The 16,634-nt window shown below is 44.2% G+C and overlaps 1 protein-coding gene and 1 pseudogene across 1 annotated transcript in view; both read right to left on the minus strand.

The window, feature by feature from the left end:
* Positions 1-10,796, minus strand: part of Arhgef6 (Rac/Cdc42 guanine nucleotide exchange factor 6) — a 151,876-nt gene extending 141,080 nt beyond the window's left edge. The window contains 3 exon segments of the mRNA XM_023703265.1: positions 9,085-9,168; positions 10,354-10,556; positions 10,559-10,796. Of these exon segments, the coding sequence (XP_023559033.1) occupies positions 9,085-9,168; positions 10,354-10,556; positions 10,559-10,589 (318 nt within the window). The 5' untranslated portion in view covers positions 10,590-10,796.
* A 4,361-nt stretch (positions 10,797-15,157) lies between these two features.
* LOC101580168 lies at positions 15,158-15,539 on the minus strand (annotated as a pseudogene).
* Positions 15,540-16,634: the final 1,095 nt, after the last annotated feature.

The raw sequence follows: 16,634 nt of genomic DNA on the forward strand, positions 1-16,634 counted from the left end.
AAGAAGAAGAAGAAGAAGAAGAAGAAGAAGAAGAAGAAGAAGAAGAAGAAGAAGAAGAAGAAGAAGAAGAAGAAGAAGAAGAAGAAGAAGTATGAGTCTAGATGAGTTAACTCAGAATCTCAGGGCGATGAAACTCCAACCCTAATATACAGCATTCTGCAAAGTGTGGTATTGCTGTGCTTAGCAATCGCTCCTTAGAGCCAACAGTCTGACCCACAAGAAAGTGAGTGAATTCCTGAGCAACCTACGTGGAGGATGGCGTCCTGGCTCTGCTTCATACTGGAAGCAGAAGGCATTTGTCCGGATAATCCCCAAACTTTAGTTTCCACCTCTGTATAGTGGTCGCAATGCACCCTGCCTCCCAGGACTGTTGTAAGATAATATACTTAAAATCCCTAACGTAGTGGCTGGCGCACAGTTTCTGGAAAATTGGTAGATACTCCTTTTTCTCCTTCACAGCTAAGTTCCTAAGCATGGTGATAAACAGGTTGCAGTCAATGCACAGTACCCAAGCTCTCCAATTACTCTCACTGAATGAGTTTCTAAAGACTGAAGTAATACTATACTTGAGGCTAATGATGTCAAATGAACATTGGAAATGCCTTGGCCTGCCCCCTCACACTATGCAGCATCTGCTGTCTCTAAGAGTGATGGGCAAGGAGGCTGATCCTAGGAAGACACAAACCAAGACCCTCCTAGGCAAAACTTGGCTCCTGTCCTCATCTCTAACCACAGCACCAGCCCTTCACCACCGAATACAGGGCCCAAGTATAAACTGGTAAAAAGAATAGAAAAAAATATTAACCTGAAAGACAATCTATCCATAAAGTGTGCCAAATGAAATCACTTTGCACAAAATGCCATGTTTTAGTGAAAACAAATAAACAAAAGAAAACCCGAACTAAAAGCAGACGATCTGAGTTAGAGCTTTGACTCTACCAGTGGTGAGCTGTGTGACAGCAGGTAACTAAACTTTTCTGTTTCTTCGTCAGATAAAAGAAATACCATCTCTCCTGCATCCTTTATAAAAGTGCTGTGAATTTGAGATAAGATAAATAAAAAGTATTCCAAATAAATAAATAAATAAATAAATAAATAAAGCACCAAAGAAATGTAAGGTGGGAATACTAGCTGGAAATTTACTTTGTTCCAAACTGTAATCATCTTCCCCTGACACCCCAGACTGAAAGAGACACTCTTGCTGTAACTGCTCTGAGCACACCAGGAACTTACACTGGCCTGAAGCTTGCTTATGTAAGAAGGGACTGCAGCACTGCCTGGCATGTAGCGTAATACTTTGCTTAAGAGCAGTCCTAGGAACTGCCTCTGCTGAGGTCCAAGGGCAGGCCCAGGCCTCACAGTTTGGACAGAGGTGCTTTCAGTCACAGAACAGGGAGCTGTGGCTGGAGCAAATGATGTCATCAAAGCTCCTCTTACTATGGCCAATGTCAAAATTCAGATTGGAAGTTCAAGGACAAACTGTGGGTTCTGTAGGCAAATGTAAGTTAAAAGAGCGATTTGGACCTTAGACGCTTATCTTAAAAATTATTAATGCTTTACCAAACATCAACTGAAATTTATCCTACTCTGTAAAGTTGTTTGCTTTATGTGAGGTTTTTGTTGACAAAAATATATATTAATTGTATAGAAAAAATTCCCTGACTGTATTTTTACTCACACTACACATTAGGAAAGGGGACAAAAATCATGTGAGTCATCCCTATGCCCAGAAGCAGTAACAAACCAACAGTAAAAATATAAAATATTTGAAGAGACAGAGATAAAGTTGAGAGCTCTCCACTGTAGAGCTAAGAAACGAAATAACTCGAATACCTGTTGGGTTCCTAAATGACTGGAAAATGGAAACTCGAAATTAAGTACTGGAGCTTTGGAGCACCTTGTGGAGCACAGGTCTTTTCAAAGATACAAAGCAGTCCTGCGACAGAGCTGTGTAAAACATCCCCTGTTGTTGGGAGGGCATCAAATTAACAGCAAAAATAGTACTGTGGACTCTTGCTCTGGTTCCGGGGGGAAGAAAGAATCCGGTCTGATGCAAACCCTGCGGCTAGAGCCGGACAACTCGTCCCTAAGTTTGGCGCGTCCTAGCTTTGCGCCCTCGCCCCCACCCCCAGCGCCCAGAGCTCAGTGCACAGAGAGGCCCTGGCGGAGAAGCGACCCGCGACAGCGTCTGGGAACCCCGGCGATGGGAGGAAGGGCGGCTCCTCTCCAACTACGGTCTCTCGACACCCAGCCCCAGGCCCTCGGTGCTCCCCTTCCCCTGACCCTTTGCCCCCGGGCAGGTCACCTGGCTCAGCCGCTGCCCGCCTGTCCTCCGGCTGCTTGCTCCCTCTAGCCGCGCTGCCGCCGCCGCCTCCTGGACGCGGCTCACCCTCCCGAGTCACGGGGCCGGCGAGCGGGCAGGCGAGCCCGTGCCAAGGCTGCGGGAACCGTTCTACCCAGCCAGAGCTGGGACCCTGCCCTGAGCACCGTCGTCACCAGGGCGAAACTGGAGAGCTGGGCTCGGCTCGCCCGAGCGGGGAGGGGCGGCTGCAACTTTGCTCCTGGACGCGGGGGAGGAGGGGGCGCCCGTCTCCAAACTCCTTGCCGCGCAGGCAGTCTCTCCAGTCCAGGGAATTTTTTAAAATGTTTTTTCCCCCTAATCTAAAAGGAAATCAGATTCTTGCCCTCAAGTTCTTGCTGCCGGAGCTGTGCGGCTCGGCTGGCAGGGGACCGCGGGGCCGAAGGAGGGGTGTGGGTGGCGCGCCCCGCGGGGTACGCTGGTGGCAAGGAGGCGAGGGCGCGCGGAGTGGCGGCGGCGGAGGGAGCAGCTACCCCTGAGCTGCCAGCAAGGCTCCTCCCGACCCCGCTCGGCTGCCCGCGCTGACCCGCTCCAGCCTGGCCTGAAGGGACTGGGCCAGAGGCGGGGAAGCAATGACCCGGACCTGGATCGCAGAAGTAGGAACTGGAAGTGACAGCGGCGCAGGGCAGCAGCAGCAGCAGCAGCAGCAGCAGCAGCAGCAGCAGCAGCAGCAACAGCAGCAGCAGCAACAGCAGCAGCAGCCGCCCGGGGCAGCCGCGGCAGCAACAAAAGCCGCGGTGGAGCGGTGGCGGCCAAACTGCGCATGCTGCTGCCGCCCAGCTGAGTCCTGAGCGCAGGGCTCCTGGCGCCTGGCTGGCCGCGGAACCCTGCCAGAGCCCCCGGTAGCACTCTGGGACTCACGGACTAGCCATTTCCAGTGGCAGCCCGTTTTCTCTCCCACCTCCACGTTGCAACTCAGAACCCCCAGGCTGTTTCCACAGCCGCTGAGACCCCCCAAGCAGAGAAGCCCTCATAGCCGCTCACAGACCTTCCTTCCCTACAAGGAACAGCCCCATGGAGGGAGAATTAAGGGTTGCTGATAGATGGCAAATATTTCTAACCTGACCTGAAGTCCAATTTTTGCAGAAACACAACTCAGTTTGTAAAAGACTAGTATAGCCACAGTCATGGATGGTATTTAATTAACTCTTAGAAATTCCATTAAGAATGTCAGATTTGATGGGGGCGGGGGCAGCAGGGCTTACCAAAATCCGCTTTAGTCCTTGCACTACTCAAATTGAGCATCTAAAAATGCAGAGCTTTGCCCAACGGAAGCAGATGGAAAGCAGCCAGTTCAAAGCAGAGCCAAACCATGAGACATCACCCAACTCTACTGCAGTCATCACTTTCCGGATGAGTCAACTGAGGCCTAGAGAGGAGGTCCGTGGCTGCACACAGGTGGCAGAGTCAGGGCTTGAAGCGAGGTCTGTTGTACCAACACAACCTCGGGTTAGTTGCCTGTCCTTGTGCCTACCCTGCTGGGGCATGCTGCTGTCCTGCAGCTGGAACTGGCCAATGGCAGGTGTCACCTTCACTCTTGGTCATGAGAGCTACCATGCCTGCAGGACAGCCTCCATGAGCCCCTGGGAAATGGCAAGTCTGCCACCCCTCACTTTGGGAAGGGCCCCCATGTTCCTCCCTGACAAGGCATATGGAGTGACTCAGGGAGACAGGAGGGAGAGGGGGTAGGGAAAAATACTACTCCCAGCTGCTGTTGGAAGAAAGGAGAGGGACAGGGAGAGAGACAGAGAGAAAAGGAGAGAGAGAGAAACTGAGGGAGAGCGAGAGCATAACTGCACATCCATTCAACAAGATCCTTCAATAACAAAATATCTTTTTGTGAAGTAAGAAGTTCTATGGGCTCCCTCCCCACAGGTGGGTGGTAGTGGTGATAAAGGACAAAGCGGCAGCACCTGCTGAGGATGAGGCAGGAGAATGGCTTGGGTAAGAGCAAAGCCACAAGGCTAGAGATGTTGCACACCAGTGGGTCTGTGGCCCTTGCTAGAGCAAGCACAGGCAGAGAGCCACCACCCAGGGCACTCCTGATTGACTGGAAGGATTGTACATAATGTGGTTATGACTCCTGCCGAGTCCAGAGACAACACATCAGAAAAACAAAAACTGACTTAAAAGGCCCACTATTGCTAGAATTTCTATTGTTGAGAGACTTCAGTGACCCTATCTAGAAATGAGAATGTTTCCATATGTTTTGAAAGTTTTTAGTTAAGACCTAAATATTCTTCCTGTCTTCTCCATTCTGTAAAATAATAAGATACATTTGGTTCAAAAATATAAAGGAATGAAAGGATTCCAATTCACTGGGAAATGTCAAGTATAAATTACAACGAAAAATTAAATGTCACTTTCATCCTTCAGTTTAGCAATCATTAAAGATAAATAATATCTAATATGATCAGACACATAAGGAAAAAGATACATTATTGGTGGGAGTGTAACTTGGTATATAGCATTTTGTAGGAGAATTTGACACCATCTATCAAAATTTGTCATAATAATTGCATTTCCATTGAGAAATATGTTTCAAGAATAACCATAAAAGTGCACAAATTTTCATGTGCATATACAACATGCCGCACTAAGGTTTATCCCAGGAATGGAAAATTGGTTTAATATATGAAAATCCATCAATGCAATACAACACACAAATATAATAAATTACTAAAGCAAATGATCATCTTACCTGAGGCTGAAAAAACATTTGACAAAATCCAGTGCTTTTTCATGAACTAAACAATGCACACACACACACACACACACACACACAAACAAACCCCAAATGATGAGGACTGTAAAGGAACCTTCTCGGCTTGCTGAAGGACATTTGAAAAACATGCATACAAATAACACCATGCTTACTGCCAAGGGATGGAAAGCTTTCTCCTTAAGACTAGAGACAAGGCTGTTGTTGTGACTTCTCCTTTTAAACATTGTGCTAGAAGTTCTTGCCAGACAAATTAAGAATGAAAATAAAAGGCATCTAGATCACAAATGAAGAAGTAAAGCCATCTCTGTTCATAGAGGACGTAATCTCATATAAGAAAACTATAAAGTATCACCCAGAAAAAGCCTCTTAGAACTAATGAGCAATTCCTACAAAGTTAAAGGATATAAGTATAAAAAAATCAATTGCATTTCTACATACTTTCAGTGAAAAATCCAATTATAAAATTAAGAACACCATTCCATATGTAATAGCATCAAGGAGAATAAAATACTGTATTTTGAAATACATTGAGCCAGGGAGGTACAAGAAATGTACACTGAAAACTACAAAACACTGTTGAATGAAACTAATGAAGGTTTAAGTAAACAGAAAGATATCCTGTGTTTATGGAACCAAACCCTGTTATTGAGGTGGGAGCATTTCTGAAGGCCTTCTGCAGAGTGAACACAGTCCATGCATGGGCAGAAATGGGCAAGCTGGCACTAAAATTGACACGGACATGCAGGACACCCAGACTATGCCATCTATGAATAGAGATAGCTTTGCTTTTCCCTTTGTAAGCTGGATGCCTTTTTTTTTTTTTTTTTTTTTTTTTGGCAGAACCAGGGATTGAACTCAGGACCTTGAGCTTGCCAGGCAAACGCTTATTCTACTGAGCTAACTCCCTGGCCCCACCTTTTATTTTCATTCCTAATTTGTCCAGCTAGAAACCTCTAGCACAGTATTTAACAGAAAGGATCAGAACAACAGTCAAAATAATTTCAAAAATGAAAGTGTGAGTTGGAGGACTTACACCTTTTGATTAGACGGCTTACTGCAAAGCTATACAAGTCAATTCAATGAAAGAAAAAAATTTCAATAAATGGTGATTTTTAAAAAACTGCACATGCCCATGCAAAACAATTCATTTGGAACTTTACCTCTTGCCATATACAGAGATTAATTCAAAATGGATCAAAGAACCCAGCACTCAGGAGGCTGAGACAAGAGGATCATGGTGAGTTGGCAGCCAGCCTGGGCTACATAAGTGAGTTCAGGCCAGCCCACACTACATAGCAAAACTCTGTCTCAAAAAAAAAAAGTCATGGCTGGCAAGATGGCTCAGAGGACTAAATGCCTACTTAGGCAAGTGCAGGGACTGGGGTTCCATCCCCGGCACTACACTTGAGGGTGGCATTTTGTTCCAGCGTCTCAGCAGACCTCCCTCTTCAGTCACCAGCTGTGACCATATGAGAACACAAAGGTGGCGGTCACTTGGAGAGGCCAGTATTCAGCCTGGCAGTGTCCCTCTACATCTCTGGTTGCCTTTTTCTGAATTTCCAATCTGACCGTTTCAAGCTGGCATTCTTTCTTTAGATACATATGGTATTTTAGGGGAAGAATCAAGCCCTTTCTTTCTTACTTTTTATACATTTACAATTTTGTGGCATCGACAAAAATCCACTAGGCATTGCAGGCACTGTGCTAGGCCCTGTGGGCCTGGGAGATTCTTCATCTAGGGCCATTCATAAGTCTTTGCATTTGGGTCTCTTTGGCAACTACTTAGAAGCTTGAGACAGCATGGTCGATATCCGTGGCTCCCTGGGCTCCCCACCTCTGCTTTCAGTTTCATTCCTTATGTAGAGATTTTGTGAGCCTTTCCAGAGTTCTAGGAGTGCCTCCATATGGCTTCTAAAGATCCTTTCCAGGCAGGATTCTTCCCACAACAATACAAAGAACACCTGGTCACATTGCAGGAGGCAGCTAGCGTGCATGTTTGTGTGCTGTGAAATACTAAGTGCCTTCGATGCATTTGCTCCTGTGATCCTTGAAACAGTCGCCTGCAGCAGGCAGTGCTAATGTTCCCATTACACAGATAGGAAACAGGAGCGTGGGGATGGCAGGTAACTTTTCCCAGTGCTACACACTCAGTGACTGACTGAGCCAAGACTTCAACTCACATCTATCAACCTAGAGAAGGCGTATGCTTACCCGTAACAGCAGATACCGCCTTATCACGATGTTCATAGCATGTGCAGTCAGCCTGAATTATCAAAAGGAGACAAAAATATGCCCAACGCCTTTTGAGAAGACAAAAAAGTGCTATATATTTTTTAAAAAGACTTCTACCCAAAGCGAATAGAAATATTTTAAGCACTCATGCTTAAAAGAGTAAGTAAGCACTACTTATCAGAAAAATCCCTAACAATGCCAGACCCAGGAGGGGCTTCGGTATCATCTAGTATTCTTAGAACTGCAAAGACACTCAGTATACTTTCTGGCAGCTTCAGAACTCAAAAATCATTGGCAACTCCACCATGTTTTCATTTGAAAAATTAAAAAAAGAAAATGGGGCTGGAGAGATGGCTCAGTGGTCTAAAGCACCTACTTGAAACAAGCTTGGCAATGCACAGGGACCGCGGTTCAATCCCCCAGCAAGCCCCGCCCCCCTGGTGGGCTGAGCTGGCCACACACACACACACACACACACACACACACACAAATAAATAAATGTAAAAAAAAGAAAATGCTGTGATCTGTTTCATAGTAGATATCATTTCATAAGGGATATCAAGTGCTGAAGCCATGACTATCTCAAAAGACAGACGGACGGACAGACAGACAGAGACAGAGAGACACAAATAGAGACAGAGACACAGAGAGAGAGAGAGAAGAATCAAATTGAGCAACAGGGAAAATTGGCATGAGATATTCTGAGACATGATGTAGCTTGGTGCTGGGGGTAGATTCCAGAAAAATATGAAGGAGGAAAAGTTTAACTGGGGCAAAGCTAGTACAGACAAGAATCATGGGAATAATAACTTTCAATTGAAGAAAGCTACTGTTTCATCCACTTTCCTGGGGGCTGTGTGTTCATGAATTAGTAGAAATGTCATACCAATTCTAGGAGATAGGTGGCACCATTACTCCCATTTTACAGATCAGAAGCCCTGGATATAGAGGCACAGTTAAGTACCGTGCCTGAGGTCACAAAGCCACCGTGAAAATTTCTATTTAAATCTAAGAAGTCCAGCCCTAGAGTCCATGCTCAAACCACTACAACTGTGCATAGCTAACACCGCTAGCGCTCCTTTACTAGTACAAGACATTTCTGTCCTAGGCCCTGTACTGAGGCCACTACATGAATTATCTCACAGATTGTATGAAGTTAGCACTCTTCGTCCTAAGTTATTATGTACCTTCTCCTTTGATCATTTAAACAACCTCATGAGGTAGCTATGACTGTGTCCATTTAACAGGCAGACCCACTGAGGCATACAGAAGTAAAGACACATATCTAGCAACACCACCCCACCTGTCGGGGTCTCACAGTACAAATCAGGCAACAGAACTGAATATGCTCTTTCTACCTCAGGGCTGGGTTCTCTCAGCTCCTTCTGCCCTCTGTTCTCAGATGTTAACGGGGAAGAGTAACAGTTGCCTTTCCTCTCTTCCCTACTCAAGGGGATTACAGGGGCTCTGGCGCAGCCCTCACATCTCCACAAGCTCTGTCACTGGAAGCCTGTTGGTAGAATTTAGATGCTATATGCCAAAGGCATCATTTTTTGAGTCATGACTTGGCTTTGCTTGCTTTGAAGCTGGTTTCTGGAAAAGACAGACACCAGCAAGCCCCCAATCTCAACTCTGGTTTCTATAAAATGTCACCTCTGATTAGCTTTGTGGCTGCCAGCAGCAAAAAGCAACCATGTGCTTTTATTACCAACTTTCCTTAGCACAGGAAACACTAATGACAATGAGGAGGGTAAGGCAGGGGCCTTACCTCCACTTGAAGGGGTGCACATCCTCGCAGGAACTCATCGATGTTGCTGATGCAGCTGGCTTCCGTGTGGGGCTCCAGACAATACTAGGGAAACACAAGCAAGCATCAGTTGGGAATGCTCATCCCATGCCCAGCAAGCTGCATATATCGCTTGCTGATAGCTAGAAAAGGCGCGGGGTGTGGGGGGGGGAGACAACTGTGCTGTCAATCCAGGAAGAGAAACTACCGCTGAAGGAAGTGATGCAAACGACGAAACGGCTGGGTTGTGTTTCAAATGTCACCAGGCCATTTCTACTTACAAATTTTTATCATGTCTTCGAGCCAAGGGTGGTGAGACCAAGACACTGGGGTGGTGTGGTTCAGTTATGCTTTCAAGCAAAAACAGATAGCTTCAGCCTCCTTCTTTCCTCCTCCTTATAACTTATTGAAAGTCTATTTCCCCTTAGCTGTTCGCCGCATTTGATTACATTCCTGTATATGTTATCAGTTTCATAAGTTTAAGAAAACGTTAGTAATGCTACGTGCTCAGTAAAAATGCAAGCTGGTTCAAGAGAGCAAATAAAGCCATCCTCACAGTCATGCTCGATGATGACTTTAAGAAAATAATTTTAGGACCCTACCTTGATGCTTATTTAAAGTGGCTGCTTTAAAAATTATTCATTATTTTGATCATGGGCTTTCAACATAAAAAACACCTTCAGTCTTTTTAATAGGGCAAGTTAGTTTCACTTTAAAGATATGTTGCACTTGAAAAATATATTTAGTTTCTCCTGTATTTACAATCCATATGTAGCACTTTGGATAGTTTTTCCTAACTGCTAAATAGTCCCCTCTTCAATAGGTATGTTTTGAAAAGGCATTCTCTACCAATCTTTAGGCAAATTCTCCACAAATATCATCAAGATCTGTTGCAAATTATTCTATTCTCCCAAAGACTCATAAATACCTCGAGTTTAAAACATGTCCCCTGTACACGGAGAACATACCAAATATCTCCACACTAGAGCAAACCTGTGACATGGGTGTCTGCCTGTCCTCTACTGTCAGTGGCTTTTACCACGCTAACATTGGGGGGAGGGAGGCAATCGTTAAGCCTAACGTTTCCCATTCCAACTTTTGCAACCTACAAAAACAGAAAGACTATCCAAACTCTTAGTAAGTTACTGAAGAAGGCGATTCCCACACACTGGGCAATAGAAAAGCTTGAATTATATTATTGCTGCTCTCTGGTGGTAAAGCAACCCTGAAGCTACTGCAGATTGACCTTACCTTTTCCACTGAGCCAGGCATAAGTCTGTTGATCAGTTTGCAGAGCACGACCCCATTTTTCAGCGAGGACTTCAAGAACTCCTCCGGATCGCAGATGGTCTTTTTGGGAGAGTCCAAAACGCCAAGAGAGATGAGCCATGTCACGATTCGCTCTTCTGGATTCATTGCTGCGGATGGTACACTCCAAACAGCTCTCTGGGGCCACTGCAAGGACTAAGCCACATCCGTGATTGCATCTGCTGCCGCCTTCCTTTTTATGAGTTCTCCTCTGGTGCTTACAGTGCAAAGGTTTAAAACAACTTTTGTTAGACAATAGTGGAATGCACTGGAAACGTGGGATTTTAAAACCACAGAGATCACACAGGGAGATGTGGAAGCAGATAAAAATTAATGTAAAATCCTGGATGACGCTGGTTTTCTTTTTTTAAACCTGCAAAACAAATTTATTAGGGTAAAAAAGGAAGGAGAAACCTACACAGGCACGCACGCGCGCACACACAACCTCCTCCCAAAACCCAATAGTGCAAGAGGCTGTAAGGAAAGGAAATGAGGAGGACCCTAGGGAGGGAGGAGAAAGGAGGAAGCAAGTGCTGGTGGAGAACAGAGGTGAGCCAGCACCTCAGGGGCCTTGGAAATGAGCCGCTCCTGGGCCAGTCTGGGAAAATGCTGTCAAGAAATAGTCTGGTCCCAGGGAAATCTAGCTTCTGTTAGGAGAAAGGTGCCAACTGGCTCTTAGGTCAGACGGATCTAATCCTTGTGGGGAGCTGTGCTGGCACAACAGAGCTCGAGGAGTTAGGGAGGCTGAGAAATTCCTCTGAGAAACAGCCCCGTGTCCTCATATATCTCACAGAACTGCTGTATGTCATGATCACTCTCTGCAAAACACGTTGAGCCTCACAGTGACTATGTGCCAAGCAAATGAGGACTGTGCCTGCTGTCAGCCATCTCTGTGGAGAAGCAGAAGCTAGAAGAATGGCATTTTACTTTGCAGCCAAAAAGCTATGTTTAGGGAAATAAGCTAAGGATAACATCTGACATCCTGTTTACTTGCATTCTTTAGCGATTCTTTTTCTGGACCTGGTTCCACTACACAGTCCAGCTGCAGTGTCCTTAGCAAAGGCTCACACACACTCCCATCAGTGGGTAAAACACGCGTAAAAACAGAACTTTGAAGAACAAAAGAACACTTGTCCTCTGCCTCCACCACAGACTCGAAGGTTCGTGTTTCCCCAACAAGAAATGCTCTGCATTTAAAATACTGCTCTGAAAAAATAAAGTTAGTCTACAACAAGAGAGCTCTATTTTTCTCCAATGTTTTCAGAACCAGTTAAAATAGTCATACTATTGAGAAATTTAGAACAAAATCAACTTTAATACTGTAGCGTTATGTTGGCAAATCCACGGCATTTACTACCCCCTTCCCCCACGCATGGAAGAGGCTGGTCAAGCTATCTCTTCCTTCTCAGCTTCAGAATCCTTTGCAAAATAGCTTCAGGCATCTGCTACCAAGTAACCATCTTAGATAGTCCTGAGAAACATTTTCAAAACTTTTCCTCTTGCACCATCATAACACAGCACACTTTACTTTGATTTTGCGTTGACTTGTCCCCTACACCACAGTGTAAGCAGCCTAGAGTTAGGGTCTTATCTATCCTGCTTAACACTCTGTCTCCAACAGAGTGCTTCATACATGCCATAGATATCCAAACATGCAGAGTGAGTGAGTGAATGAATGATGAATGAATGAATGAATGAATGAATGAATGAATGAATTCACATAGTATCCCTGGTATAGACATTATCTGATTATAACAACAATTTTTTGTTTGTTTTAATATTATAAGATAAATGTGTTTCCTTGCTAATGCCTTTCTACAATTTTATCAAGATATAACTGACAACATAATGCATTTGCACATACTTGGAGTATATGATTTAATGGATCTTGACATATGTATGCCCTTTGGATACAATCATGCACATAATCTAGATAAACTTTTCCGTCACTCTCAAAAGAATTCTTGTACCCTTCCAGCCCTCTCCTCCCTTCCTTCCCCTCTGCACCCCCCTCCATTCCAAGTAACCACCAATCTCCTTTCAATGTTTTTAAGTAAGTTTGTACTTTTAAGACTCTTGCATAAATAAAAGTATACAGTGTGGTGCTTTATTTATGTGTTTTCTTGACATTACCATTTTGAGATTTATCCATGTTGTTGTGTCTATCCATAGTCCTATAATAAGGATTTGACCTCCATATGTTTGGGTTGGTATACTTACAAGCAAAATAAATATAGTTAACCAAAAGTTTTAACTGGCTTTGACCCATGCCAAATCTACGTAATGGAAACAAAAACAGAATCCATTTGCTGATAAATGCCCAAATCTGACCTACTTAAGCACATTTTTATATGTCATTTGGACATTTTTCCCAATTGGTCATCAAAATTTCCCTCTACAGATAAACAAGATCTGGCAGTATTATTGAGGTATCACTTGTACTTTCTGACGAAGAACAGAGCTGGAGCAATTTCAGGAACCCAGCCTAATCTAAAATAGACTTCAGCCCACTGAAATCACTTGAATATGAATGTGCCTCATTTTGGACACTGGCAATGGCAAAATTACTATTAGCAATAAAGAAAATCCAGAAAGGCAAGGTCACTGCCTCAAGGAAAAGAAGCAGTCCTATTAAGATGAAGATTCAAAGTTATAATTGGCATGGAATCATGTTAAGAAAGCTAGGAACTCCAAAACAAGCAGCAAGAGGCTAGGTGAAATGACTCATCATAAAGCCCAAGCTGGCCCGTGGAGTGAAGACAGACAAAAGCTGGTGACTAGAGGAGTAAAAGGGGGAGTGGATACTGGGGTCGCAATAACACAAAGAGAAGGCCTCTTCACAAGCCAGGAGTGAAAAGAGCCACACCTTCTTGGTTACTGAACCTGGCTCCTCCTGAGCCCGCACACCTCCTCCCCGTGTGCTGTTGACCTCCATAAGAGAGCACTGTTAGGTTGGCTTTCCAAAAACACCTCTGGTGTCTGTATCCCTCCTTAAAAACACCTCAAAGTCTCTCCATCGTCTAAAGCAGTGACTGCCAATCAGGAATGTTGGTAATTTGTCCTGGGAGCAAAAGAGACAAAATGATTGAGAGAACGGAGCATGAGTTAGAAGAGGTAGCATTTTATTCCAAATAAGAGCTACAGGAAATAAGGCACGTGTGAATATTTACCAAAACTGGGTGCTGGGTACACTGGGCCCTCTTACACTATTTTCCTTACTTTTGCGTGTTTGACATATTCACAACTAATTTATTTTTAAAATTCAAAGCTATGGGGGAACTCCTTACAAAAAAGATTTGGGGGCCTTACATCCAGATGCTCTAGTTTAGCAGCTCCGCGGTGGGGCAAGGGAGTCTGCACTGTTACATCCCTCCCACTTGACCCTGCTGCATGCAGACTGTGGTCACAGTTGAAACAAATTGGTTTCTAACCTTCTGCTCCACTCCAGTTTCTGCACATACCTCGTCCACAGGAACAACAGTCCCATATCGTGGCTACTCAGTTCTCTGAGTTCCTCTACTAGTAGTTGATATAGCACTGCTCGGCCTGCCTTTAAACAACTTTTGTGCAAATGGACCTGAGGCTGAAGTATTCTTTCACTTTACCAGCCGCCACAGGATTGTGATTTCTCAGTAAGCAAAACTGGAACAACAGTGAGGGAAGAAAGACGTTTGCTTCCTGCTTCCTATGTGCTCACTCCCTGGGCTCTTGCTGAGCTCCCACCTTTCCTGGTGCCTACCTTCTGCAGCACGGGCTTCCATGGTGCACAGTGGGCAGAGCTTCCACTGGCACTGCCCCTGGGTAATTCTGTAGAACATTTCTGGTAAGGCATCTCCCACTGTACTTGTACTCTACAGGAGCACATTTTCAGAGAGCAGATGTCCGGCAAGTTCCCTTACTCAGCAGCACAGCAACTTCTCCAGTAAGGCCTGGATCTCAGCCCTGCGTGAAAGAGACTTGTCATAGCTCCACAGCTATGGGCTGTGACACACTGCTTTGAGATTTTCTACTACTCTATACTACATCTACTTTCTCCTTATGCTCTTTTAGAATTCATTTTACTTATTGCTAGCCAATCCTCCAACACTTCAGTCGTCTTTTGCAATCAGTTCTTTACACTAAACTCTTCCTGTTCAAATTACTGCGTGGTTTCTCTAAGCTGGCGCACCTTGTTATCTTCCAGTAACACATCCTCGCTAGCTTAGCAAGACATTTGCGAGGTTCCATCTTGGACTTTGTCATCACACAAACTTCTCAGCCTCGTAAATCATGAGTGCTCACATCACACTGACTAAACAATGTACCATCTTGCCCGCTTATTGTTCAGAACCACCCACCATAATTTCCTGACCTCGCAGGGCTCTGCAAATCATTGTTTTCCAAAATAGTTGTACAAAATTACATTCACACGAGCAGAGCTTGGCTCACCATTGCACCATATCATAACTAACGCTTGCTATTTCAGACTTCTACATCTTCTTGTGGATGTGAAATTTATATTTCTATGCTTACTAATAAAGTTGAACATTTTGAGTAGTTCATTAGCTGTATCTTTTCTCTAAAATACTCATTTCTATTGCCCACCTTTCTGTTCAATTGTCTTTCTGTAATTGATCTATGAAGATTTATTAAGTTATGGATGCTGAACCTAAGTCAGCTATATATGTTCGCAAATATCTTCTTATAGTCTTGCCATTCTTTTTTTGCAATATGAAAATTTATTACTAATGTCTTTTCATCATGAAACTTATGATCTTGGTCTTTCCTTCTTGCCTTTGTAGAGAGCCAAAAGAGCTCTTTAACAACCTTAAAGAGGACTCCAGGAATGTCACCAACGACATAACCTTTTTTACCAAATCAAGCAACCAGCACTTCATCGTTTTCCTGACTTTCTTGCCATTCTTGATCAGCCTGACTCTGACCCACTTCCTGATGGCAGAATCAGGCTGCTTGGCCTCAACCTCTACTTTTTCCAGCATGATCCCCTTTGCATGGGAAGCACCCCCAAAGGGGTTGGCCTTCAAGGCTGCACCCAGAAGGGCCTTCTTGTACTGCTTGTTGTGCCACTTCTGGTCCCGCTGGTGACTGCGGAGCTTCCTGACAGTACAAAGACTGCAACACTTGCCCATCCTGCTGGTCTCTTGTTTTTCATTCTATCGTTTATTGTAAGAAACAGATGTCCTTGATTTTAAAAACTATGACACTTTCTCTGGCTTATATATAATATATCCAGAATTCAGTCATCATCCCAAACTAACATCAGCTTTATAATTACCAGAGACTCGGGATTCTGCTCCCTGCCACACTTAGCTTCTCATCCCAAAGTCAGAGAGATTGCTTACGTGAAGCTGGGCCCCTCAAGGATTTCTTGGATTTCATACTAATGCCACTAAGAACAAAAGAAAAAATAGACAAAATGATTTTCCTTAGGGCTAATGAGATAGCTCAGTGGACTAAGTGCCTGCTTAGGCAAGTGCAGGCAACCAGGGTCCAATCCTCGGCACCATGGTGATGCATGCCTGTAATCCCAGCACTGGGGAGGCTGAGAACAGGAGGATCACTAAGAGTCCAAGCTGCAGAGTGAGACCCTGTGCCACATACATAAAAAAAAATTAATCTTTGTTAAAACATAGAATTATTGTGCTTTAAAGGGCACTATCAAGAAAGGGAAAATACAACCCAGAGAATGAAGAACATATTTTCAAATTACATACTTTACGAAAAGAGATTTTCTTTTTTGCATAACCGGGGATTGAATTCAGGCCCTTACACTTGCCAGGCAAACACTTATTCAGCTGAGCCATCTCCCCGGGCCTCTGAAAAGAGATTTGCATTTAGATATACACAAAGGACTCCTAACTCAATAATAAAAAGATAAATAACTAAAAGTATGTAAATTATCTGAGTAGACATTTCTCCAATGAAGATATGCAAATGGTCAATAAGCACAGCACACAAAAATATGTTCAACATGATAAGCAATCAGGAAAATGCAAAGCAAAACTACAGTAGGATTCTACCTCATCCCATTAGGGTGGGTGTACTCCAAAATAGACATAATAGGTACTGTTAGTGAGGCTATGGAGAAATTAGAATCTCTATGCACTGCTGATGGGGATATAACATGATGGGACTGCTCTGGAAAAGTTTTGCAGTTCCTAAAAACTTTAAACATAGGTAGCCATGTGATTCAGTAATTCACCCTAAAGAAAATGAAATGTGGC

Source organism: Octodon degus, unplaced genomic scaffold, assembly GCF_000260255.1.
Source record: "Octodon degus isolate 3935 unplaced genomic scaffold, OctDeg1.0 scaffold00167, whole genome shotgun sequence".
Taxonomy (NCBI): domain Eukaryota; kingdom Metazoa; phylum Chordata; class Mammalia; order Rodentia; family Octodontidae; genus Octodon; species Octodon degus.